This window comes from Pteropus medius, unplaced genomic scaffold, assembly GCF_902729225.1.
Source record: "Pteropus medius unplaced genomic scaffold, Ma_sr-lr_union100, whole genome shotgun sequence".
Lineage (NCBI taxonomy): Eukaryota > Metazoa > Chordata > Mammalia > Chiroptera > Pteropodidae > Pteropus > Pteropus medius.
In genome coordinates this window covers 851,762-877,516 of record NW_024349799.1, presented here as the reverse complement: position 1 = coordinate 877,516, position 25,755 = coordinate 851,762, and the positions used below count along the sequence as shown (strand labels likewise).

General features: G+C 31.9%; 1 protein-coding gene across 7 annotated transcripts in view; it reads left to right on the top strand.

The window, feature by feature from the left end:
- The window catches only part of RALGAPA1 (Ral GTPase activating protein catalytic subunit alpha 1), a 211,538-nt gene that overhangs the window by 18,803 nt on the left and 166,980 nt on the right, over positions 1 to 25,755 (top strand). For all 7 annotated transcript variants that reach the window (XR_005657968.1, XM_039885675.1, XM_039885669.1 and 4 more), the window contains exons 2-10: positions 8,415 to 8,525; positions 9,064 to 9,113; positions 11,967 to 12,024; positions 16,276 to 16,319; positions 17,630 to 17,807; positions 19,327 to 19,442; positions 21,629 to 21,767; positions 22,744 to 22,952; positions 24,908 to 25,147. Coding sequence is in view for 6 of the 7 variants with exons in the window: in XM_039885675.1 (XP_039741609.1) it covers positions 8,415 to 8,525; positions 9,064 to 9,113; positions 11,967 to 12,024; positions 16,276 to 16,319; positions 17,630 to 17,807; positions 19,327 to 19,442; positions 21,629 to 21,767; positions 22,744 to 22,952; positions 24,908 to 25,147 (1,145 nt within the window). In the remaining variant the exon portion in view is untranslated. The remainder of the gene's footprint in view (positions 1 to 8,414; positions 8,526 to 9,063; positions 9,114 to 11,966; positions 12,025 to 16,275; positions 16,320 to 17,629; positions 17,808 to 19,326; positions 19,443 to 21,628; positions 21,768 to 22,743; positions 22,953 to 24,907; positions 25,148 to 25,755) is intronic.

Here is a 25,755-nt window from a genome sequence, read left to right as displayed (position 1 = left end):
AGGTGATACTACCAACCTAATAAGGGAATACAAAAGCTGGAGAAGATTAAGGGAAGTGGTGGATTCATTTTGGAGGCAAGTTGAGGTTGAGATTGAGATACCCATGGAAGATGTAATTGGATAGGTAGTGTAAACCTGATTCTCAGGAAAGGGCATGAAATAGCAGCCATGTATTTGGGAGGTATTCGAATGTAGATAGAGTTCAAGTTGTAGTGTTGGATAAAGAAGGGAAAGGACATATTCCTCCTGATAGTTAGACACCAACATTTAAAGGTAGGAGAGTACAGAGGAAGAGACATTTAAAATGGAGATGGGAAAAGGTAAAGGAGAAAAGGGAGTATTCACCTGCTTTTCTGAGTACACCAAATTTTTAATAGATCATTGTTGCTAACATTTTCTTAATTTTCTTGTGTCATCTTTTTTCAGTATTCAGTGTCCTGGTTCAGGCCTACACTTTAATATCATACCCATTTCCTTTTCTTGAGAAGCAGCATATAATAAGGGATACAGTATTTACCTCATACCAGCTAGGTTCTGTTAATTGTTGTGTGAGCTTGTTTCTTAGTCTCTTTGAATCTTTGTCTGTTTTTCAAATAAACTAAGTGAAGAAGTGAAATAAAGCTAAATGACTTATCTTTTAAAGTTTCTGTTAGAATTAGTAAAAATGGAAAAGTGTGTTGGCTCAGTCTTTAGAAAGCAGTGGATGCTCAGGAAATATTATCTTCTTTCCTCCCCATTTTTACTCCCATATCAGAATTTCTTTCCTCCTTTGTTATATGTTGTGTGGAAAGCAATTTATACTAATATATGAATGATGCTGACCTCCTTACACTATGTGGTGTAATGATTGGTTCTCACAAATGAATTTAATTAGTGAAATTTTAGGTATTGTGGTGAAATGAGTTGATATAATCAGCCAGTGTTAAGAAGAGATACTTTAGGGTAGTGTGCACATGGCTTGAACTAAATCCTCTGAATTTTTGGTATTTTTTACTGTCTACATGTCCTAAAACTTTACATTATCCACCTCAGCCTCTGCAGGACTATGTGTCCTTCAAACAATTCTTTAAAAAGTACTGTACTTTAGAAAGCATTTGATGAAAAATGGTCAAAAGGTTATTTTATGCTCTGGCCTACTGCCTGAAGTGCTACTATTCTGATGGTGTTAATTGTGGGCTCAGAAGAGCTGATTTGGAATCATTTAATAGTTTTGTGTGACCTAGACAAGTTACCTAACTTCTCCCAGCCTTAGTTTCTTTATAAAATGGAGACATATACCTATTTCAAAAACATATTTGTGGAGAATGAGTAAGATCATGCCAGTGTAACTGCAAAAGTGCTACCTACGCAAATATAAAATGTTAAGTAAGCATAAATAATTATAACTATTAGCCCTTTTCCTTATTCTTATGTCTCCATTCTTAGCTTGTAGGATAGTGTTTGATACAACATGGAGTTAACTTTGGTTTTAAATTAGACATTGTATCTTCGTGTATATTAGATTATCTCTCTTCTTTTTACTGTATCTTCCCATTTCTTCAGTGCCTACTGTGGAATCCTTGAAGGCAGGAGAGTAATTACTTTATGGGTTTCACTGAGGCTTAAAAATAATTACTTTAAGATTTTGATTACTTTGTTAATGCCTTCTTATGTTCTGCATTTTTTAGTTCTAGGAATTAATTATCTTGCTATCAGTTGTAACTATAATCATATCTCAGGAGCTTTTCTGCAGTTATTTTGAAACATCAGTTTGATAAAGAAATAAGCTACTTAACTATTTTGCTTGCTTTGTAATTTTAGTAGGTTTTTAGTGTGGTTTCTAGCAGGACTTTTATTTGTATCTTCTTGCTTTTCATAGTGAAAGACTAATGAATAATACATATTAGAAAAATAAAAACAAATATCGTAAGTATTTATACAAGAGAAAGGTCCCTAGCTTTTATTTTGATCAATTAAAATAAGACAGTTACCAATAAGAAAATTGACTTGCCTGCTTTCTACTTTGTTACATACAAGAGCCAATTTGCCAGTTTCATTATGTCGATATTGGTTCATTATATAGGAATAAAAGTCAGTTTTAATGATTATTTTCTGAGTTAATTTTTTGACATTAAATTACTTACAATTAGTGTGGGACAGTACATTTGTGACAGCATTAAGAAAATATGGTCATTTTTTATTTTGCTTATATTGCTTTAATTTCCTTTATAAATATGTTATGAATGTTTTAAATCAGAGATTAAGGGGTTTTGTTTTTCCTTATGAAGAATACATTCACACATGCAGCAAGCTTCTGAGGACACAGTTGGACATAGGTTTAGATTATAAAAATATTCTGTAGGTCACTGCATATTCTGTAATGATACCAGTAACTTCATTTTTAGAGTTCCATTTCTACCCCTCTCACTTCAGAAAACAATGGTATAAAAACAAAGGGAAATAGTCTTGAACCCAGTTTTATTTTTTGTAGCCTTATTGAAGCATAACTGGCATACAGTAAACTGTATAATTTAAGCGTACAATTTGTATTTCTTTGGAGCAGCATATAGTTGGGTTTTGTTTTTTATCCAATCTAACAGTCTAACTAGGGCTAAATGCTGCATAAATTATGAGTTGTTCTAGTCTGATTTGCTGACCTGTGTGAATGCCTGGGACTGTTAGCTCTAGTCCTTTCCAGCCCTTTCCTCCCTTTATGTGGGAGTTAGCTTTAGTTATTCATTCTTAATTTCATTTCATTTTAGTCAGAGAGTACATGCTGTTATTCTTGGTACTTTTTCTATTTATTTTCTGTCCTTGAGTTTTTGTAAATATCTCATTTTTACATGCAAAGAAGATTTATTCTCTGTTGGATTTAGAGTTTCATGTGTAAAGTGCTAATTGTGTTGTTCAAATATTCTGTATACTTACTAGACTTACCTCTGTTCAATATGAGACAGATGTGTTAAAATCTACCATGCTATTAGTGGGTTTATTTCTCTTTAAAATGTGTAGGGTTTTGCTTTTTGTATTTTTATGCAGATTTGGAATGAAAGCTTCCTGGTAAATAGAGCCTTTGGTCAAAATACATTGATTGACCCTCTTTAATTGTAATAATTCTTTCCCTAATGTTTACTTTGCTTTTTTGAAGAATCAGTGTTAGTATTTTTGGTTAGTACTTGAATGACAGATATATTTGTTTCACTTCTTAATCATTTTGGTTTAAATTTTTTTCTTAGTAAATACTTTGTAGCTTGATTTTTATGTTTTAAAATCCAGTATGATTACAGCTCTTAACTGGAGCATTTACTCTTATTAACATTCTTTTGTGATTACTGGCATATATATATATATATATATATATATATATATATATATATATATATATATATATATACACATACATATATATATACATATATATATTTCTACCACCTCATTTCACCTATTTTTGGTGGTTTTTACTCATTTCTGTTAGATTAGTAAATTTTTTTGTATTTTCCCCTTCTAAAAGAAGTTATGCATTTTGTTGTTATTCTTTTAGTGGCAACTCGTAAAATATCAGTAGCATACTAATAGTAAAGTCTAGAGTTTATCACTATTTCTGCCATCCTCTTAACAAAATAAGATCTTAAAATACTCTACAGCATTTCTATCTTGGACATTATTGTCCATTATTTTACTTCCTCCTTGTTAGTATCCTTTTGCATTAGTAGTGTGTGTGTGTGTTTTTAATTTTAACAGTGCTCTTCATGCATACCCATATATTGTCCAGTTTCTTCACTCATCTTTGCTCCTTGCTCTCCCATGTGAGTTTATTTCTCTTCTTTTAGAAACATATCTTTTGTAGTTCTTCTAGTGAGGATTGTTGAGTGTTAAACTCTTAGTATGCTAGAAAATGCCTTATTTTCATTTTCATGGTCACGTTATAGAAAGTAGTTTAGCCAAAGAATAGAATTTTAGGTTGACGATTTCTTTCCTTTAGTTCTTTCAATATAAAATTGCATTGTCTTTCAGCGTCTGTTGGCCCGCTGGAGAAGTATGCTGTTAGTTTAGGTATTCCTATGTAGGTAACTTTTGTTGGTTTTACTATTTCCATTTTGTGTTTGGTGTTAGGGTATGACACTGTGTGGATTTGTGTTCCTCCTGCTTTGGATTCAATATACTTTTTCAGTCTGAAGATTTATTTGTATATTTCACCAATTATATATAGTTTTTAGACATTATTTCTTTGAATATTGCTTACATTTTCTCTTTGTTCTTGGAATTTTTCAGGTATTTATATAAAGTCACACTTGTCTTTTATATTTTCTCTTGTTATTCCTCTTTTTTACTGAGTAATAGCTTCACTTCTGTCTTCCAACTTACTGTTTCTCTGTTTCCTCCCTTTGCCCTTTCTTCTCTTCCCCCCTTTTCTCAATTTCTTCTTTCGCATATACTTTTTAGAGTCTGATGATGTATCATTTATAATTTATCCAGCCTATTTGTGTTTTTACCCTCTCCTTCCTCTGTCCTTTTCTTCCTCCTCCTCTCTTCCTTCTACTGTTCTCCTCCCCTTTTCTCTTTATTTTTGCTTGACTCCATATTACTTATGTTTTATACTACATTTCTGTGTTTCTTTCTCTTTCCCTCTTCCCTCCTCCCCTTTCTCCATCCCACATTCTCACTCTCTTTCTTTCCCTCAGGCCTCCTCTTCCTTCATCCAATTTCCTCCTTTTCTACTTTACTCTCTTTATCCCTTCCATTCCTTCTCCCCTTTCTTTTACTTGACCTTGTATTATTTATTTTTATCCAGCATTTCTGTGTGTCTGCAATAAGGGGGCATTTTATATTAGGACAGTCTACCATGTCGTCTTCATCCTCATTATTGATTATTTTAAGGCAATAATTTGCATTGTTTGGTGCTTTATTATTAGAAGCAGATTACTTGTGATATACCCCACAGATTGGTGTATTATGATGACATCATTTGAGAAAAAGCTCTCAATAGTGACTTTTTTGTGATAATATATGAAGAAGAATGATGACACTGAAAATTTGTTGAATTTTTAGCCTATCAGCCTGGATTATGTGATTACTTTTACCAGGAATTATTTACTAACTGAAATTTAAAGTCAGGAAAACTGGCTTCTGAACTTTGAAATATTAATTATATATTTGTTATCATGATCAGATGTCTTAAAAATACGTGGTAGAAAATAAATATGTTATGATTGGGTTCTTAAAGCTTATTCATAAAAAGATCCTAAAGAGACATCTGAAATTTTATTTGTGGAAACTAAATGAAGTCTAGAACTATTTTTGCTACTTAAAATTAGTTTTCCTAAAGGTCTACAAAGCATTTTTCTGAAATTTTTTTTAAACCTCAGAAACCTCAATCTGAATTTAAGGAAATACTAATTTACAAACAGCGCACATTAAACAGATATTTCTGAAAATGGGAAATTTCGAACTCTCAAACTTCATTTTTAAGTGCCAACCATCAATTTAGCACTATGCAAAACATTCCCCCTATATTAAAATTTCGAAATATTTTGAAAGATAAAGGAAGCCAACTCGTGCTTTCTCTTAGAGAGCAACCAGTATCTTCAAGAGAATAATACTAGCTAATGTGACATAATTAGGAATCATATTGACCAAAAATAATGGAGGCATTTACAGAAAGAGAAAATAGAATGGGTTACAGGAGACCATTTTGGAAAAGAATAGGCTTATATTGGGGTCTAAAATTTGTAGTTTCTCCACAGTCTTTTTATTTCTGGATTTCTTGTCTTTTCCATTTTCCTTTGGTGTTAGTGTTTTATAGAGAGAGTTGTTTTTAATAAGAGAAATCCTCTTATTATCTTTTGTCCATATTTTTTTGTGTTTCTTCCCTTTCCCCCCAACATATAAATTTTGTGAATTGATGATCAAAACTATTTTCTAAGAATTTTTATTTGCTAACTAGTTCTTTACAACTAGATATAGAGTGAAAAACAAATTAGCCTAGTTTTGATCCAGTATTTTCTGTTAGCATGTTTGTAGTTTCCAGGTTTTGTCAACATACTCTGTGGGGAGGAAATTGCGAGAGACTTAGCTCCTAAATTATGTTCCAAATCTTGAGTTTATTCATGTTTGCTTTTGTTTTGCGTGTGTGTGTGTGTGTCTGTTTTTATTTTTCGTTTTGCTTTGTTATTGTTCTCATTTTCCTTTTCCCCTAGGACATTAGTTTTGTTTGAAACATTAATTTCAGGAAATTTAGAGATAATTATAGCAGCCTATTTTATTCTAATTCCACAGTTCTTTGTAACATTAAATTACTCTGTGGGAAAAATGGAATACTTTTACTGTTGATCTCAGTTCTATATGTTTTTATTTTGGTAGTCTGTAAAATTACCTTATTATAGACAGATAATAGATAACTTCCTAGTGTTCTTTTGCTATTTTTCTTATAGTTGTATTACTGGAGGCTGAATAACATAGAAATTAAGAGCATGGACAGTAGATCTAGGCTGTGTGGAATTTAAATCCCTGACTCTGTTTTTTAATAGCTAAAATACTTAAACTCTCTTTGCTTGTTTTCTCATCTCTAAGATAGGGAGGATAATAATAGTACTTATTTTATAGTGTTGTTATAATGATTATAGAAATTAATTTCTGTAAAGCACTTAGAATGTCTAGCATAGGAAACACTCAGTTTATGTTAGCCATTTTTTGCCTGGTTCTGTGAAAAGTCACACAGGTAGTGTTACAGGTGGGAATGGAATCTGGGTGTTCTAATTCTAGTTCAGATGAAGCAATGCTATTTCGCCTGTTAGTAGGTTATGCATCTTTTCCAAGATAAAAATTTCCATGCTACAGAGCGAATACAATAAAATTAAAAAAATTTAAATTATTAATAAAACACAAAATTTGAGTACATATGAGCTCCAGCACTGTGCTAGGTTTGGAGACTATTAAGGTAGACACAGTTTCTAAAAGAAGCTGTAGACTAGTCATCGAAAAAAAAAAAAAAAAGAAAAAAGAAAAAGAAACACTTGAAATGTAGTTATTTCCATAAGAGAGAAATGTAGAGAATCCAGAGGAATACAGAGGAGAGGACATCCATCCCTTCTTTTGGGAGAGCAGAGCAGAAGGGAAATAGTCTTGGAAAATTCCATAGATAAGATGTCACTAAGGAATTATTATGAATATTCATAGGAAAGATAATAGATGAAGGAGAGTTTGAAGTGCTATATATATGTTGTTACTACTTTATTCTGAAGTCTTCCATTGAGCGTTAGAGCAGTCCAAGAAATTAATTGATGTTTACCTTTAACTTGAGTTTATTCAACTCACTACTAGGTTAAAGAACCTTTGATTTTTTTCCAGTTGCCTTTTCCAAATTTATTTTTTATTATAAAAGAAATATGGGCTTTTGGTAAACAAACTTGAATAGTAAGAAATACATTAAGGAAAAGTTATCCATTCCCCCTTTTTCTTCAACCTTCTCACTCTCCCAGAAAATAAACCTAACAAAATGCACAAGTACCTATATACCTACGTAGATACCTTGCTTTAAATAATAAATCCAGTCTCCTTAGTTTGCATTCAAAACATTTTACAACATATTTCGAGGCTACCTTTTCAGTTTTATTTTTATCCAAGTGCTCTAAGCTGTGTACAAAATGAATTATTTTTCTGCATCCTGTCATGCTTCATGTTATTCTGTGTCTTTGTTTACGCCTAGAATGCCCTTCCCATTCAACCCCACCACTTTGTCTAAAATCCTTCCTGTCCTTAAAAGTTCTTTCAAATAACATGTCCTCAGGCGTTTCTTTCCCCACCTTCACCCTTACCCTCATTGAGCCTTGAAAGTAATTTTGTGTTTCTAAATGCCGTTATACTTTGTCACTTCATTTTCAGTACCTAACACTTCCTGCTGTGCATACAATTATATGTTTAGTTTTGTGTGCCCTGGACTATACTAACAGTTCTTTTAGAGCAGTATTATCTGTGTTTGAGCTTTGTAATACTTAAAGTACTTATTTATAAAGCCTATTGTTAGGTACCTATTTACTGAATAAATGTATTTTACATGTGTTATTACTGATTTTAAACTGTCTTGGGGAGAAGTTAGGAGAGCTATATCTGAATTGAAAATAGAATTTGACCTTTTTTTTTTTGGTTTGGTTAATGATTTTGAACAAATCTCTGAAACATTTTCTTTTAGGAAATAAAGATTGTGATAACCTGACTTGATCAGTTTTTTAAATTAAAGCTAAAATCTTTAAAAACTAAGGTTGTAAGAACAAGGATATAGATACATAAATACATATCACAAATATTTTAATAGGATAGAATTTAGGAGCAGTTCTTTGACTTTTTTGAAAGAAACTTGTCCCTATCAATATTTGCTGAACTTATTTTAACATATATATAAATAGTAATCACTAAAACTGTTTTCATTTATTTTTCAGAGAATGCAGAGTCTATCGATCTTAAACAGTTTTTTGACCAACATTTTTCACACATATATTATGTGTTTTTTGAGAATTTTGTGACTATTGAAGCTAGTCTTAAACAGAAAGGTAAGATGTTAAAATCAATCCTGGTTTATATTGGTTTTTCAAATAATTGTCATATGCATTCACTTAAAAGTAGACTCTTGGACATTGGAATTTTAATATTATTTCACTTCTTTTTGCCAGACAGCTTTTAGATACCCCTCTCACAGTATGGGTTAGTAGTTCTATTCTTATTAATTTAAGAAGGCTTAGAAGATTTGCTTTTTTCCTAGTCAGGTTTACCTGTTTCCTTGCCTTCTTTGCTCTGTCCTTGAGCAGTAATTCACATTTTCATTTTCAGAGTTTATTTAAAGTTCTCCATAATATATTATGATTTATTCTTAGACATAATTATGTAGAATCTAAATTTCAATGTTGAAAGACTAGAGAGAGATGCTGTGATACTGTGTATACATTGAACAGAATATACTTTAATCATTTTATTAAAAAATCACTGAGAAAAAGCTTTAGTACTTGAAATATTTTAAGCTTTTTAAGTGGTTATTAGCAATGAGGACAAAATGATAATGTTCAAAATATTTTTTTTGTAAAAATGTTTTAGGTCACAAGTCTCAGAGGGAGGAATTAGATGCGATACTTTTTATTTTTGAGGTAAGTACCTGCTAGTCTAACTTTCTTTTTTCCAAAAATAATTCTTGTAACATACAAAGGAATATAAAATATATGATAAAATACTGTGAATCTGCCATGCTTTTTAAAACTGAATAATTTTTTAACCTAAAAATATACCCGGCTTAATTATTAATTATGTTTTGAGTTAGATGTATTATTTAGAGGTATAGATAGAATTATATTTTTATGCATTTGACACTACAGAATTAGTACTTATTTGTGGGAGATTTATACAAGTGGAGAATTTTTTTTTAATTCTAAAACATTCTTACGTGAGAAGGTAACTTCATGGAACTGTTGTATACCTCAGAAATTTAGTTTCTGCTTTTACTGCTTTTCAATGTAAGCTTTCATAAAATAGTTTTAAATATTTTGTAAATTATTGCTCTACATTACTTTGGATTAGTGTGGGACAAGTCTTTATTGCTAAATAAACAGAAGGAAATAGTAACATTTGATACTTTATTAAAATTTGTTTTATTTTTGCCACACTAATGAAAATGAAGTCTCCACCCCCACCCTCATACCTGCTTTAAAATAACTCCCTGCTCTTCCTTCTGTCTTGCAAATCAAACAGCGATAGGAGTATTCGGATCTCTATCATGATTTTTAGAGATCTGGAGAAAGCCAGAATTAGGCCTTGTGACTCGAAAAGCAAAATAAGAATTTGGAAATCCATTTCTGAAGATTGAGCTATTCTGTCTGCTGGGAATGAAAGATAATTCACTATTTTGTATTTTGATGCAGTCTAAAAGACTTTGAATAATCTGAATGATATCTGTCTTAGCTGTTGTTTTAGTTGTTGACTTAGTCACAGTTAAAAAAAGAAAGGTCGTTTTTGTTTTTAGAGTTTCAGATAGAAGTAACTGGTATTAGTACCTGTTCTGCATTTAATTTTCATTAGTCATTAACCCTGAGGAATTTGCTCTCAATTTACCTCGCCAAGTGTTTGCCTGAACTATTTACAAGGGGAATATTAAAACATAGATGTTTTAAGAAAGAATAGTAATTCGTGGAAAATGTTCCTTCAGACATTCATGCTTGCTCTATATGCAGGAAACCGAAATGATTAATGAGTTAATAGAAGCTCTTTCAGGGTATTCCTCCTATTAATATTTATTTTCCTATATGTAATATATTCAGATTTTTTTGTTATTCTTCAAACAGTGGTGTTTGTCTTTAATAAATCACTAAATTTTATTAGGAAAAAAGATGTTAGATACTGGGTTTTCATCTTCTGGAAAAAATATTTAACTCGAGTGCTGGTGGGATATTTTGCTTATAATGGGGACAGTAAATATCTGACCTCTGCCTTTAATAACTAATGATGATTTTTTTAAAAATCAAGAAATTCTGAATAAAGTGATTTTCTCTTTCTTGAATAAAAAGCCTCATTATGTAATATTAATAATATGACATAAGATTTATACTCTGTTTTCTGTACAGTTAAGAGAACACATAATTTCTTTCATCTTTATGTTAACCACATAAATAATATAGGCATGTTTATTTACATTTTATAAGAGGTTAAATCTAAAGTATAATTTAATAGTCATGATTTCAGAATGTTTTTGAGTAGTTTACAAACTTGTCTTTTCAACTTTCTATAATTTTATCTCTTTCCACACCAAAATAAATATAATTGTACAATTGTTGGCAAGGTATGAGAGAAATATGGAGAGCAAGGTAAAGTTTATATATCTCAAGTTGGACTGGCATTTATCTATGAGGAACTTTGTAATTTCTTCACCTTGTATGAGGTAAACTAAATAAGATCATATCAAAGAGAAGATTGAGAAGTATAAAACATGCATACCATTCTTTGAGCAAAATAGTCTAAAAGCACAAGTTTTAGAAAGACATATCAAGGTTGGAGTCTCTATTTTTCCACTTTCTAACCTAAGCACATTACTTAACCCATTTCCTCATTTGAAATGCTCCTTTTAGGGTGGTTGCGAGGATTAATAAGACACCATTGTAAAAAGTGTCTAGTTAGTGTTTGGCCCTTATAAACATTCAGTTAATGATGTTTCTAAATAATAATAGTAGAGAGCATTAACAGCACACACATAAATGTCATTCAGCAAGCAGAGTAGTGAGCATTAGTTCAGTAGCACAGTAAAAAAGCTGTGGACCTAAGAATAATCCACACATATACAATATGTAAAGGAAAGTAAAGGCAAAATTTTGAAAGTATTACATGTCGAAAGTGTTTATTCTCAATTAATAGAAACTTATATATGTTAGCTTAACTATATAGATTTCTGGAATTTAAAAATTTTGTTCTCATACCTATAGCCATCATAACATGTAAGTACATTTGGGTTCACATGAATTAACTCAGTACAGCTATTTTCATGAGACTTTTGTGAAATAAAAATATTTCCCTTAGATTTATCAAAACAGGAGAAATAACTGCTTGAAGAGAGAAAATGTCACAAATCTTAATATCTGAAAGAATTTAAACTAATCAGTAATACCCACAGTGCAGAAAACTTAAGCATTTTGAACTAAGAGTTAGTATTTAATCACTATGGAGAAATATACTTATTTCCACATCAGTGTAAAAGATAAATTTCATTAATTTCCTATTCCAAGTCTTGTTAATATAGCTTGTTTTGGGGGCTTTCAAATATTTGTCGCTATGCCAGTGCTGAAATAGTACCAGTACTATCTGATCAGCTCAAAAACGAATTTGTATTTGTAACACTATCTTCTACATAAGAATTTCTTAAATGCTTAGTTTAAGCTCTTTAATTTTTCACATTGCACAGAATGTGAAGTCATTCCTTGCTTTTCATTCTTTTTTGTTTTATTCATATTGATTTTTAGAAAATTTTACAACTTCTTCCAGAAAGAATTCATCAGCGATGGCAGTTTCATAGTATTGGTAAGTAATTTAAATGTATATTTCATATTTGAAATAAATAATAATATATGAAAGTGCTCTTTAATGGGTTTTCCTTATTTGAAATGAATTCATAGTTTATGCTTTAGTAAAAACAATACAGGATAAGACTGGACTTACTTGGGAATATAAGATAAAAACACGAAGGATTTCCAGTGAAAGTGGTATATTAAATTCCTTTGCTCTACCTGTTTTTTTTTTACTTGAAATACATTAGCAATGATGATAAAACTATAAAACCAAAAATATTAAAGCAGCCTCAGCATCAAAATAAATATCTCTGTGAATCAGAAATAGAAAAGAAATGCAAAGTGCCAAGTAGAGCAAGAAGCAACAGGCTCCAGGTTTGAAAGCAAGCGTGTCAGTTGGTAGTTTGCCCCATAAAAAAAGGGGGAGAACTGGAGTGAAACTAACTGCTTGAAGGTTCAAAATAGAGCTTCTCAGATCATGAAACTAAGCTGAAAAGAAAAAAGGAAACACCCTGCTGTGGATTACTGTCAGAGAACAAGCAGGGATGTCACAGACTTTCTGTTACCAGGAACTAAACCAAGATGCTTGCTGATTGGGAGTCTAGTTCTCTAACAATTACAGTATCACCACAGGGTTCTCGAGGTGTCATAATAATACATTTTTCCCCCTCATATTAAAAAAGAGTCTGCAAGTAGACAATTCCTGGCTTTGGTTCACTGTCTCAGTGATGTCGATGATGTTAGTGGTTCTCATGTCCCAGTTCTCTTGGGGAATATAATGACAGCCACCAGATCTGCATTGTTGAAGTAGAACGTTGTAACTCCTATGTTCATTTGTAAAAATTGTATTTGTTTCTCTTGAATAAAGAGAGTCATAGATTTATTTAGGCCCTACATTTCTTAATCAGTTATAGCAAATGAAAATCTTTTCTGAGGCTTTCAAACTATAAGCCATCCCATTTAGCAGTTCCGGAAACAAGAAGAACTTTGGACATATTGGAGAGATATTGGTGCAGGGGCTAAAAGTCCGAAATAGTAAAGCCTTTTAGAATAAACTTTTTAAATAAAATTCGAAACTAAAAATGATATACCCATAATATGTAAAGAACTTTTACAACTCAATAACAAGACAGGTCAGTTTTTAAAATAGGCAAAGTAGTTGAAAAGGCATTACACCATAGAACACATATGAATTGCTAGTAAGCATATGGTAAGGTACTCAACAGAATAATAAAAGCCTCTTTTGTATTTCGTAATTATTAATATGTCCTTGAAGGCTGTGTATGAACAAACTTTTTTTGAGGCATCTGAACTTCAAAAGTTTATTATAACTCCTGTGGAATATAGGTAGCCTTAAATCTCCATAGGACCTTTTGGCTATCTAATTGTCATGATTAATAATATCCTAGTAAATGTCTAACTTGAGAATATACTTAAATGGTCATTTTTCTTTGTCACCCTAAACCTGTTTCTTTTTTGTCTTGGGTATAAACGAAAATAAATCAGTGGCTCTAGTTGATTTTCATTCAGTTGAAAATACTTTCTAATGTCTCTTTTGGTTTCTTTGACTCATAGCTTGAGAGTGTTTTTATTTTTTAAATTTTCAAATATTTGATGTTACCACAGATTTTTTTCTGTTGTGATTTCTAATTTAATTCCTCTGTGGTCGGAAAATACACTTTATATGATATTGATCTTTTAAAATTTTTTGAGACATTTTGTGGCTCAGATTATAGTCTCTTCTAGAAAATGTTCCATTGTTCAAGAGGATGTGTATTTAGTAGTCATTTAACAGATTAATGTATGGTGATGATACGATTTTATTGAAGAACAAGAAATGACTTGAATAAATGAAATTTTAGGCAATATTTATGAATGATAGGCTTGATAGTATAAAGATAATTCCCATTCAGAATTCATGTGGGAACATTTTTATGTAGCCTGACAAGTTTATCCTAAAATTCATATGGAAAATGGAAGCCAAAGCAACTTGGAAGAAGAACAAATGGGAGAAGGAAGATGGTGTTTGATATTTCCATACCCAATAATAAGATGTATTATAAAGTTGTAATAATTAAGGCAGTATCATTGATGTAGGGGTAGGCAAGGAGATTAATGGAAAAGAACATCAAGGCCAGCTAAAGACCTAGGCTTATACCTAGAAACTTGAAATATAATTGAGATAGCGTTTCATTTCATTATAAACCTTGAAAGAGTTAGTACTACAATTGGTTATCCATTTGGGGGTAAAAATTCTGTATTGTCATACACAGAAATAAATTTAAGGACCTAAATGTGAAAAAGCAACACTTTTAAAAACTTTCCAAAGAGACTATTTGGTTTCTCTTTATAACTTTATGGTAGGTTATTTTCTCTAGATACAGTAAGTACAAAAAAAGAAAAACAGTGAATTGACTATTGAAACTTAAAAACTTTTGTATATCAGAAGATACCACCCCTCCTAGTCAATAAAAATATGGCTGAGTTGTGAAGGAAAATATAATTCCAGTTCGTAGAACTGACATAGAATTAGTAGCCAGTATGTATAAGGAACTGACATTAAAACAAAGCAAAATAACCCAAGTGAAAAATATACAGAGGGTATAACAGACAGTTTGCAGAAACTTCAAAGGCCAAATGAAAAGGTGCTGAATATCATTAGGAAATATCAAATGAAAACATTATTAGGATATTTAACACTATTCAGACTGGCAAATAATAGAGCATTTGCCAGTTTTTTGTGTTGTTAAGAATGTATTACCACAATGATCTCGTACACTGCTAATACTACTGCTAATTTTCTCAACTGCTTTGCAGAGAATTTTCCAATATTTAATATAGTTGAAAGTGAGTAGTTTTGTTTCTATGTCTATATTCTGGGGAAACTCACGTGCATATAGGGAATCATGAACAAAAACATTTATTATAGTATTCTTGGGAATAGCAAAATTTTGAAGACAAACCAAATGTTCTAACATTAAGAAGATGAATGGTATATTCAAAAAATGGAATCGTATACAGCAGTTAAAATGAATTCACTAGAGCTACATAGGTCTATATAAATAAATTTCAGAAATTAATGTTGGATGTAAAAAGCAGCAAAATGACTTGTTTTGTATGATGCCATATACGTGACATTTTGTTTTGTTTTTACTATTAATTAAAACCTCAAAGTTATTCAGATTTGATTAGTTTTCCACCTATGGGGTTTTTTTGTTGTTGTTATTCCAGGATCCAATCCACAATACCACACTACATTTAGCACATAAGAGTTTTTAGGAGAGCTAATGACTGGGATTTTTGTAGTATTGCTTTAAGAAATTGAATTTGCTCAAACGTAAGGAAGGGAATTGCAGATAAATCAACAGTTTATTGAAACATTGAACCTTATTTTTGTATGACAAATGAACTTTAACCAAATGAAGTCACAAGGTTGATTTTTTTTTTACGTGTGTGTGTGTAACACACACACATACATATTCTTGATATCACTAGAAAGAATAAAAAATATGTAGGATTAGAACAAATAGCTATGGAAGAAATTCTTTTTACTGGTATAAGATTTTGAACATATAAATCAATTTTATATATTTTATGGATTTATACATAAGTTGTAATAAAAATTATAGAAATAATACCAAAATCTGAATAATGTTTTCCTCTGGAAAGTGATTCAGAGTGGGTGCACAGGAGGCTTTAATGATACTTGTACTGTTAGATAAAACATTATAAATAATATAAATAAATGAAAATTTGAAATTATAAGAAACATGGGACTGTGTTTAGATTTATTCAGACCAAATGGTGGACCTCTGGAGGTTTGTTGATGTTATTTCAGTATTTTATTGTAGATTTGAAATATTGTATAATTTAAAAGAAAAAATATGGTTTTCAATATTTTAATGATTTTGAATATTTTGAAAAAACTAATACAGTGGAAGTATTTATTAGGAAATATTAACATTATAGGTGTTTATGTACCTAAGTGGAAATTTTCTGCAATGGTTTTTATTTGAATTATTTGGATTTAAGCTTTGTTTTGATAGAATATATATTTAATTGCAATAAGCCATTTGTTGAAAAGGTGACTTTTTATATGCCCTTCTGGTCCCAAGATTATGGCCAGAGTGATATCAAAGTCACCAAGAATAATTTGGAGGTTGCCAAGGACTTGTTTTAAAGTGTTTTCAAGTCTGACCGAGAACTCTGACATTTAGAAACAAATAAGAAGATGTGAATATTTAAAGTCATGTTTTCTTTTCAGGATTGATTTTAAAGAAACTACTCCACACAGGAAACTCCTTGAAGGTATAATATAATTATATTTCTTTTCTGTGACTTTTTAAAAACTAAAACATACATCCATTTTTCCTGTATCAGCTTTTTCTTAAAGAATTTTGAGTTGTCTTTAGTCCACTTAATTGAACTGAATTCACTTAAAATATAGCAACATACTCAGTATGAATGAAAAGGCATACTAAGTTGACCAGGCTATTGAAAAACTATTGTACTTTTGCTACTGCATTGACTCATTCACCAGAAATACTTTACTCTGTGGTCTTGAGAAGACAAGTTAGTCATTACCCAAATTATTCTTCATTTTACCATAGCTGTTCTTAGATGTAGAGGAAAGTAGGGGATCTATATAAAAGTTTTTTTTTTTTCTTTTTCATTATCTCGTTGGCTATGGTAAGAGAAGCTACCCAGACCAAAAGAATCTTGCTGTAGGTTGTATAAGTCACATATTGTAGGTACTTTTGGCATCAAGGCTGGGGGGTAGCAGTACAAAGGAATAAGCCTTCCCACATCTTTACCTGTTCTCTGACTAAACCATGAAGTGAAAGCTGTTGAGTAACTTTGACAGTGGCTGTTAACAAAACTGTTCTAGGGTAATTTCCAGAGCTACTAGTGAGGTTAGGTTAGTGAAAAACTTGGTGTTTTGCTTGTCTAAGATTGAATTTTTAAAAATCTTTTCCTATTCTCTTCCTGGGATATAATTCATTCATTGATTCAAATATTTATTCTGCATAAAAGGCATTGTTCTAGGTGCTTAGAATTCAGTAATAGGCCAAAATTCCTGTTTTGCAGTTTAGCAGCAAATAAGTAAATGATATTATTTCAGAGAGTGATAAGCTTTTTAAGGACAATAGTATTGAGTTAGCAATGCACCAGGATCCCCATAATCATTCCTCCTTTCACTAAACTCATTATAGCAAGGAACAATCATTGACCTCTCTCTTCTTGCTTCTTGGATAAGACCTGTTGGTAATGGAAAGAAAGAAAGGAGGGGGAAGTAAACAAGAAGGAAATGATTTTCTGATTTTTTACAATTGGAAATTGTAGAATAAAAATTACCCCGATGGCTTTAAGTAGTTAGAGGCCATGTTCTTTCTTCATTTGTTCGAAATCCATTAATTTAGATTTACAAATAATGAGGGTTCAATAAATGTCATGGGTGTAATATCTCTCCCTTCCCCCTTTCGTGACTCCTCCCCCCTTTTCTTCCTTTCCTTCCTCTCTTGCAAAGTATCATGTGTAATCATCTTCTAGAGAATTTTTGTTTTAAATGAAAGTAGTTCCATTATAAATAAAAATACCATTTTTTCATTTTATTTTAGATCAGGCGGGAAGGTGTTCGTCTTTTCTTATTATGGCTGCAAGCTCTTCAGAATAACTGTAGCAAAGAACAGCTTTGGATGTTTTCATGCTTAATTCCTGGATTTTTAGCACCACAATCTGAATATGGACCTCGAACTTTAGATAATCTCATTAATCCTCCACTCAACCTTCAAGAAAGTAAGATTTATAAGCTCTTATCCATTATATTCAATATTTTTCTGTGTAATTTTTTAATATATTTTTTAGATTTCTGTATATTTATTAACTGGATAATCTAAGTCCATATTTTAAAATATAGGTTTCATTATTATTTAAGTATGATGCTGAGGCCAACAGATCAGGAGACGATTGCCATTAAAAAAATATTCCGTTATTCAGAGTTCCCAAGAGGAGAGGGTATGCCACACCAGGGAAGCAGCAGGGTTAGTCGGGGATGGGGTAGGGAAGTGGAGAGAAGGTTAGGTACCATAGGCAAGGCACTGGGACTTAAGGGCTATCCCTAGTAATCTGGTAGCTGACCCTAGGGGCGATTAGTTCAGAAAAATAGTGAGCCTGAGTGTGAGAGCCCAGAAGAGGAGGCAGTAGTTGTGTGAGCTCTGGATTGGTTAGTTTGCATATAAAAGGCACACTTTCAGGCCTATCTTTACTATCTCGAGGTATTAGTCCTGGGAGGGACATGCTCTCCAGGGCCCAAAAGGCCCCTGCTGTCAAAATACATGGTTAACACAAGCCATTTACATTTATCTTTAATTTCTAATTCTTATATATCACCTTGTATCCTTGAGTTGATTGGAATGTACATTGAAGTACAAGTGTGTTTTACTTTGTGCAAAGAGCATTGTAAAAAAAATCCATTTCTGTGAGCTTAATTACTTGGCTGTTGTTACTGAGAAACAGTGTTAGGGACCTGTCTGTGCTAAACCAGGTACTGCTGATTGTGCTGCTTACGAAATATTTAAAAGAATTCAGCTATTTGTGGGTTGATTTTTCTTGAATTTTCATGTGTCATAATGTTTTCGAATATCTGAGAAGTAAAAAATGTAAAAGTTTCTTTTAAGTGCACTTTTGTAATCAAGGAATTAAGGTGCGAACTTTATTTTTGAGATAGAAGTAGTATTTAATCCTTTGAATAAAGGGGCTCCCTTAAAGACTAAGTATTTTTAGTCTTTCTTTCTTTTTAGTCTTTAAGTATTTCTAGACCATTGCCTAGAGCAGTGGTCCCAACCCTTTTGGCACCAGGAACCCTTGCTCCTATGAGAATTTAATGCCTGATCATCTGAGGTAGAGCTGAGACAGTGATGCTAGGCGAGGCTAGCACTGGGGAGCTACTGCAAATACAGATGAAGCTTTACTCACTTGCCTGCTGCTCACTTCCTATTGTGTGTGGCCCTGTTGCAGGGTTGGGGACCCTTGAAGAGTAATCAGTTTGTTTTTTAATTGATGAATAAGCACATTCTTATTAATGTTTTTTATCATAGGGAATTTTTGTAATAGACATTCTCAGTGTGAATTTTAAAATAAAGTTTATGGTTGTTGATGATGGATTATCAGGATGACCTCAGATTAATTTCAAGATTCAGTCATTAGAATATTTTCGAGCAGTATTCATTGCATATGTTTTGCAGTTAAATGTTACTTGGGTCATATTATTGTATTATTAAATTTGGTAATTATGCTAAACTTTGTTTTTGGATAGCTCAAGTTACTATAGAGGAAATCACTCCTCTTGTCCCCCCACAATCAGGAGATAAAGGACAAGAAGATCTCACAAGCTATTTTCTCGAAGCACTTTTGAAATATATAGTAATTCAGGTACGGGTTACCTTCTTTGATATCACCTCCTTTCCTATCCTGTGTAGGTATTCATTTTTTCCTCCTTTACCATTATTCTGTCATAGTAGATATTTGCTTCTTTTCCTGATGGCAGAGTGACAAACTTTTACTTTTGAAAATATGTTACTATGTCTTTTCTGGAATGAAAATTATCAGACATTTTATGAACCTCTTTGGAAGATGGAAGGAGAAATTTTTTTAAGTAGACTATGTATATACCTTCTTATGTGAATCAGTTGGGTTTACTTTCTAATCTTTTCATTTATAATTTCATTTATAATTATACTTTAATTGAAAAACTAATAACTAATTGAAAAACTAAAAACTAATAACTAATAACTAATCTGCCAAGAGGAATGTGGGGGAATGTAATTTAAACTTAAATCTATTTGTATTTATTAAATTTCCAGGTATACGTATTTTGTAAAGTAACCTGTTCACCTCTAGATATGAAATGAGCATATCTGGATTGATGTAAACACCCTTAGCACATACACATTTCTAGTAACTGTTCCAAACACAAAAAATTCTCTGTGCCTCAGAAGCAAACATTATGAAGTTAATTTGGACCCTGAATAAGTTTACCAAGGTTTTTGAATACTGATTCTCCATCTTACCATAGTGTGACCTTTGACAAATTCCTTAACCTCTTTGTGCTTAAAATAGAGATAGAAATAATACCTATTCCATTTTTGGTGTTTGAGGCTTAAATCATAAGTGAAAAGTACTTAGGATAAAGAAGTGCATGACACAGTAAATGTACCATAGGGAATAGTTGTTACCGTCATTATTACCAATTTTTCTTTAAGAAAAACTTGTACATCATATAGATTTTTTAAATTGTTTTACTGGTTTATTGAGATACAATTAACATACAGTAAACTGCAATGTGTGAAATTTACAGTTTGATGAATTTTATTACATGTATGCAGCCACGAAACCATCACCACAATCAAGATAATGAACCTATTTATCACCCCTAAAAGTTCTCGGACCCCTTTATAATCCATCCTTTTCCACCACCCCATCCCCAGACAACCATTGATCTGATTTTTGTTACCGTAGTTTGCATTTTCCATATTTTCATATGAATGGAATTATATAGCACATACTTTTCTTTGGTCTGGCTTTTTTTTTTTTCAGCATAAAAATGCTGAAAAATTTTTGAAAATCATTCACATTGTTCTGTGTATCAATAGTTTGCTTCTTTTTACTGCTGAGTAGCTTTCCATTGTAAGGACATATCCCAATTTGTTTTCCAGTCACCTATTGATGGTAATGTGAATTGTTTCCCATTTTTGGCTATTACAAATAAAACTGCTATGAATCTTGGTAAACAAGTCTTCGTGGGGACATAAACTTTGTTTTTCCTGAGCAAATACCTATTAGTGGAATGACTGAGTTGTAGAGTAGGTTTATATTGACACTATCATGCTACTTTCCAAGTGGTTGTACCCTTTAACATTGTAACAGAAGTGTATGAGACTTAGAGTTGCTTCATATCCTCACCAACAGTTGATATGATCAGTCTGTAATTTAAGCCATTCTAAAGTGAGTGTATAGTGTTATCTCATTGTGGCCCACCTTTTGCCTTTATCATTCTCCTACTTAGATAACCTCCTCACCCTACTGGAATTCTCACACTGTATATTTTACTACTCTGTTCCCTCCTGTGTTCCTTCCCCGAAACACCCCCACTTCATGGCCACTATCTTCACCCGTCTCAGGCTCTGAGTCCCCACTGGGCTGCTGCCTTTGCTATAACTGCTTCATGGATGCCCTCCTTTCTGTGGTCAGCCTTTAATTACCTGCACTTGACTGCCACTGCTTTCATTCTTTCCTTTCTCTCACATACGCTTATTTTAGGCTGAATTATTCTAGAAGGGGCAAAGTGGAAAGTTCATTAGTATCTTTGTCTTTAGAAAAGCTGAGTTTTGAATCAACTGACAGTTGTCCAGAGCTCATTTTAACTTCTAAGATTTTTGGACTATAGCATATGTAATTGTCATTAGACCAATTTAAAAAATTTATTCTTTGTATATGCATGTATATAGCTATATATCCTCACTGTGTAACAGTTTAGCTTTTTGCTTAAGTAACTTTTTATAAATTTGTTTCTAATAACTTTCTCCTGGAATAATTCTAATTGTATTGTGTACTTTTAGGTAAAAAGTTTAGAATGGAAGAACAAAGAGAACCAAGAAAGGGGATTTTCATTTTTGTTTTCACATTTTAAGAAATACTACTTGCCTTATATTTTTCCAAACATCTGCAAGGAGAATAGTTTATATCATCCTGTACTTGGTAGGTAGTCTTTGGAACTTTCTAAAAAATCACACATAAGAGTAAAACATACCTCAGTATAATGTGGACATTGGTTACCTGCAGAAAAGTGATAATATTTAATATTTTTATTGATTAACTAGAGGTATACCTTGATTTATACTGAAAGTAGAATTTTGTTAATAAGAAATTTTCATTGAGAGTGAAGAGATATTTTTAAAAACTTACTCTCTGGATCTTACTTATTGAATGAGATAGATCTCATTATATTATAAATTTTCTTTTTAAGGTCCCCCAAGGGTTCAATTTAGTATGTCTCATTCAAATTCTATATGGAATAATTACATTGTCATATATTTTGTTGATGTCTTGTCCAGTATTTAGTGACTGTGCCAAGATGTCTGTTAAAACCTTAAAGCTAGAGCTTCCTAGACAAATCCTGGGTTAGAAACAGACGTCTGCTGTATATAGAAGGCATTAGTAATCTGTGGAAGTGTCTTTTTTACTGAAAGATTTATATTTTAAGCTCTGCCAAGTTATGCAGCTAACCAGCTTTAGCAAAACCATTAGACGTGGTAGAAATGACTTAAATAATCAGAGTTAGTAAGCCTTGTGCCATTGGGAACAATATTCTTAAAAATAAAAGAAAAATTCTCATGTTTCGTATGACTTCAAAATATGTCTCAGTGTTAGGTTAATTGACATGAGCTTTCATTCATTTTAAATGGCTCTAGAATCTTCTCTACTTAGGATTCATTGAGCCTATTAATGATATTTTTCAAAAAAGTATGTTTCTATATATCAGCCATATATGGTTCACTCTATGGATTCTGTGCTAATATTTAGCAAATTATTTTAAAATGGCATTTTTTGGTACTAAATCTACTTCTAAAACCAGAATATCATTACAGTGTTTTCTCAAATGTTTAAAAATGCAGATTTATCTAAGCACGGTTCCTTTCTTATTTTTGTTTTTGTTTCCTTTTATTTTGCATAGATATCCCACAGATGAGACCAAAGCCACATTATGTTATGATAAAGAAGGATGCTGAAACCAGTGAAGCAATATACTGTACAAAGGAGCCTTTCATTAAGGCTCGTGTTATTGTCATTCGCTGGCTGGTTTCTTTCTGGCTTGAGCCAAAGCCACATACAGGACCTCATATTCCTGGGATGGAAGGTGAAGTCTTGCCAAAGAATATTCAGGTAATACACACATAGCTTGCTAAAGTTAAAAATGGCTTAAGGGATTTGTCCACTGATTTCAATTGCCTTAGGTGTAAAACATAATTAAAACAAATAATGGTGATATTTTCTTTGTATAAATGTATCTTACAAATCCAAATTTTAATAATTACCATAGAACCAATTTTCTTAAAAAAAAATAAAACTTGGAAGGTTAATGAAGATAATTTCAGTCATATCCGAGCCTCAGTTTCCAATTTATTTCTATTTCATGTTAATTTTACAGTACTAAATACATCCTGAATTATACAAATAAAAATATTCTGAATTCTACAAATAAATACTTGCAGTTGGAAACAATTTGCAATCAAATTGTTGTAGCACCTTCATAGTTCTCTAGCATTCATAGAATGCTGGTTTAAAGTCTTGTCCCCAACTCATTCAGAGTCTAGAAATGTTATGTAAAATTATACAGTTATACAATGGAGGGACTAATATTTAAAAATCTGATTTTTAAAATTTCTTCATTTTCACTTTCTATTATTCCCTCAACATACGTTTTTCCTGAGCTTGTCTATATTACAGTGCTTTTTTTTTTTTTAACTATTTTCCTATTCTCAGATTTCCTCATTTAGTTTTAAAAATCTTACACTTTTTTTATATGACTTCTTAAATCTTTTAAAAATTAAATGGAGTTATAATATATGTTTAGTTCATTGGCATTTAGAAATTTGGCTTATATTCCCCTTAGCCTTCTATTTATCTGTACCTGACTCTGTGGTGTGTCTTTCCAAAAACTTTGTTCCAGGTTCTCTACAAAGAATTATTAAAGATGGAAACTCGCAGCAGAACTATTTTTCTGGTCCCAGAACTTAATGGACTAAAATTATAGATTTTTTGATTTTTTGAAGGCATGTTTGATTTCATTTGCTCAAACCCTTTTATTTTATAGATAACAAAACTGAGGCCAAAAATCGAGTTAACTTACTAGAAAGTAATTTACCATACTACAGAATAGTGCTACTCCTATCATACCATGGTAGTAATTTTTTTATTACCATCTTAGGACTTTCACTTTTTCATTATCAGTTGTGGTGAAAATTCTATTAAGTTTTTAGAATATAGAGTTTTCTAATATTTTCTTTTAGCCTCGTTTCTACTTCTGTCATAATTTTTCTTCCATTCCTTTGATTTTTTGTTTAAGAAGTTTTTACTTGTATAATTTTTGTCTAAGGTAAAATACAGTTAATTTTAAACATTGAGCCTTTATTGAGCAAATAGTCAATCTTATTATTATTGAAGTCTGAGCTAACTCCATCTGCATTAGTTTTTTTTTAACCCAAAAATTATTGGTTTAATTGCCTTTGTTATTATTAGTTTCAAGTATACAGTACATTGGTCAGACATTTATATAGTTTATGAAATGATCCCCGATTGCTCTTTCTCTCCTCTGGCTCTCTATGTAGCCATTACCTTACTGCTGACTGCATTCCCTATGCTGTACTCCCCATTCCTGTAACCATCTATCAACTACTAATTTGTACTTCTTTAACCCTTCACCACTTTCTCCCAGTCCCCCATCCCCCTCCTCTCTAGCCATCACCAGATTGTCTTCTATATTTGTGAGTCTCTTTTCGATTAGTTTGTTTTGTTCCTTGGATTGCATGTGTAAGTGCCCATCTGCATTAGTTTTTTTCACCCAGCTTTAATTAGTAACTTGTCTGTACTGTAAAAACAAATCTAATTATACGTAGGTGGATGATTAGTGAGTATCACTGTATCAGTTGTCGAGTTATTTACATTCTCAGTTAATTGTTTAGAATGGATTCTGAATGAAACTGTGCCCAGATTTTAAGCAATGCTGTAAATTACTTGTGGAATGCTTTGGATTCTATCAGTATTTATTGATTTGTTGTTAGAAAACAAAATACCAAGTTTATGATTATGATATTCTTCTCTTTTTGTTTTTATTTTAGAGAGCAGCAGCTAGTTTGGTATCCAGAGAAGAAAACAAAAACGATAATGCTGATAAAGCAGATAGAACTACAGAACCAGAACAGTCTCATTCTAATACAAGCACTCTAACGGAGCGAGAACCCAGCTCATCTAGTCTCTGTAGTATAGATGAAGAACATCTCACAGACATTGAAATAGTTCGCAGAGTTTTTTCTTCTAAAAGAAGTAATGTAAACTTTGTCACAGAGATATTTCGTCAGGTAAAATACTTCTGAGTATTTTTAATTTGTAATATAGACTTTTGTCTTTAATAATATTGAGTATAGTGACTTTTAGTCACTGTATTCATCTTATTCATGAAAATTGTTTTTTTAGTTCATATTTAGTTTTTTAAATTTACTACTTCTAATCATTTGAGTTTTTTCCCCCCTCTTTAATTACCCCTCCCCCCCACTTCCACCTCTGACCTATGGATGTTGCCGTTTCCACTTAAGAACTGGATCTCTGAAGGTGGGGCATCTCCTCCCACATGCTCGGTGCACACACCCAGGGCCTGGCGTCCCCGGGGTATGGTCTGTGGTTCCACCTGGGGTGTGAACCCAGGACCTTCTGCGTGTAAAGCAGATGTGCCAACCACTACACTATGGAGCCACCCCAGTATTTTTTATTATATTTTTTAGTTTATGATGGTTTTAGTTTAATAACTACGCCCCTATACCTCTTCTGTTATCAGAATAATTTTCTTAGTTACTCACTTTGTGGTTTGAAACTTTTCTATCAATTAATAAATTATAGTAAAATTATTTAATCTTTCACTCTCCGATCAATAAAAGTGGTTTATCAGTATAAGAAGCCATGTTTTCATTGC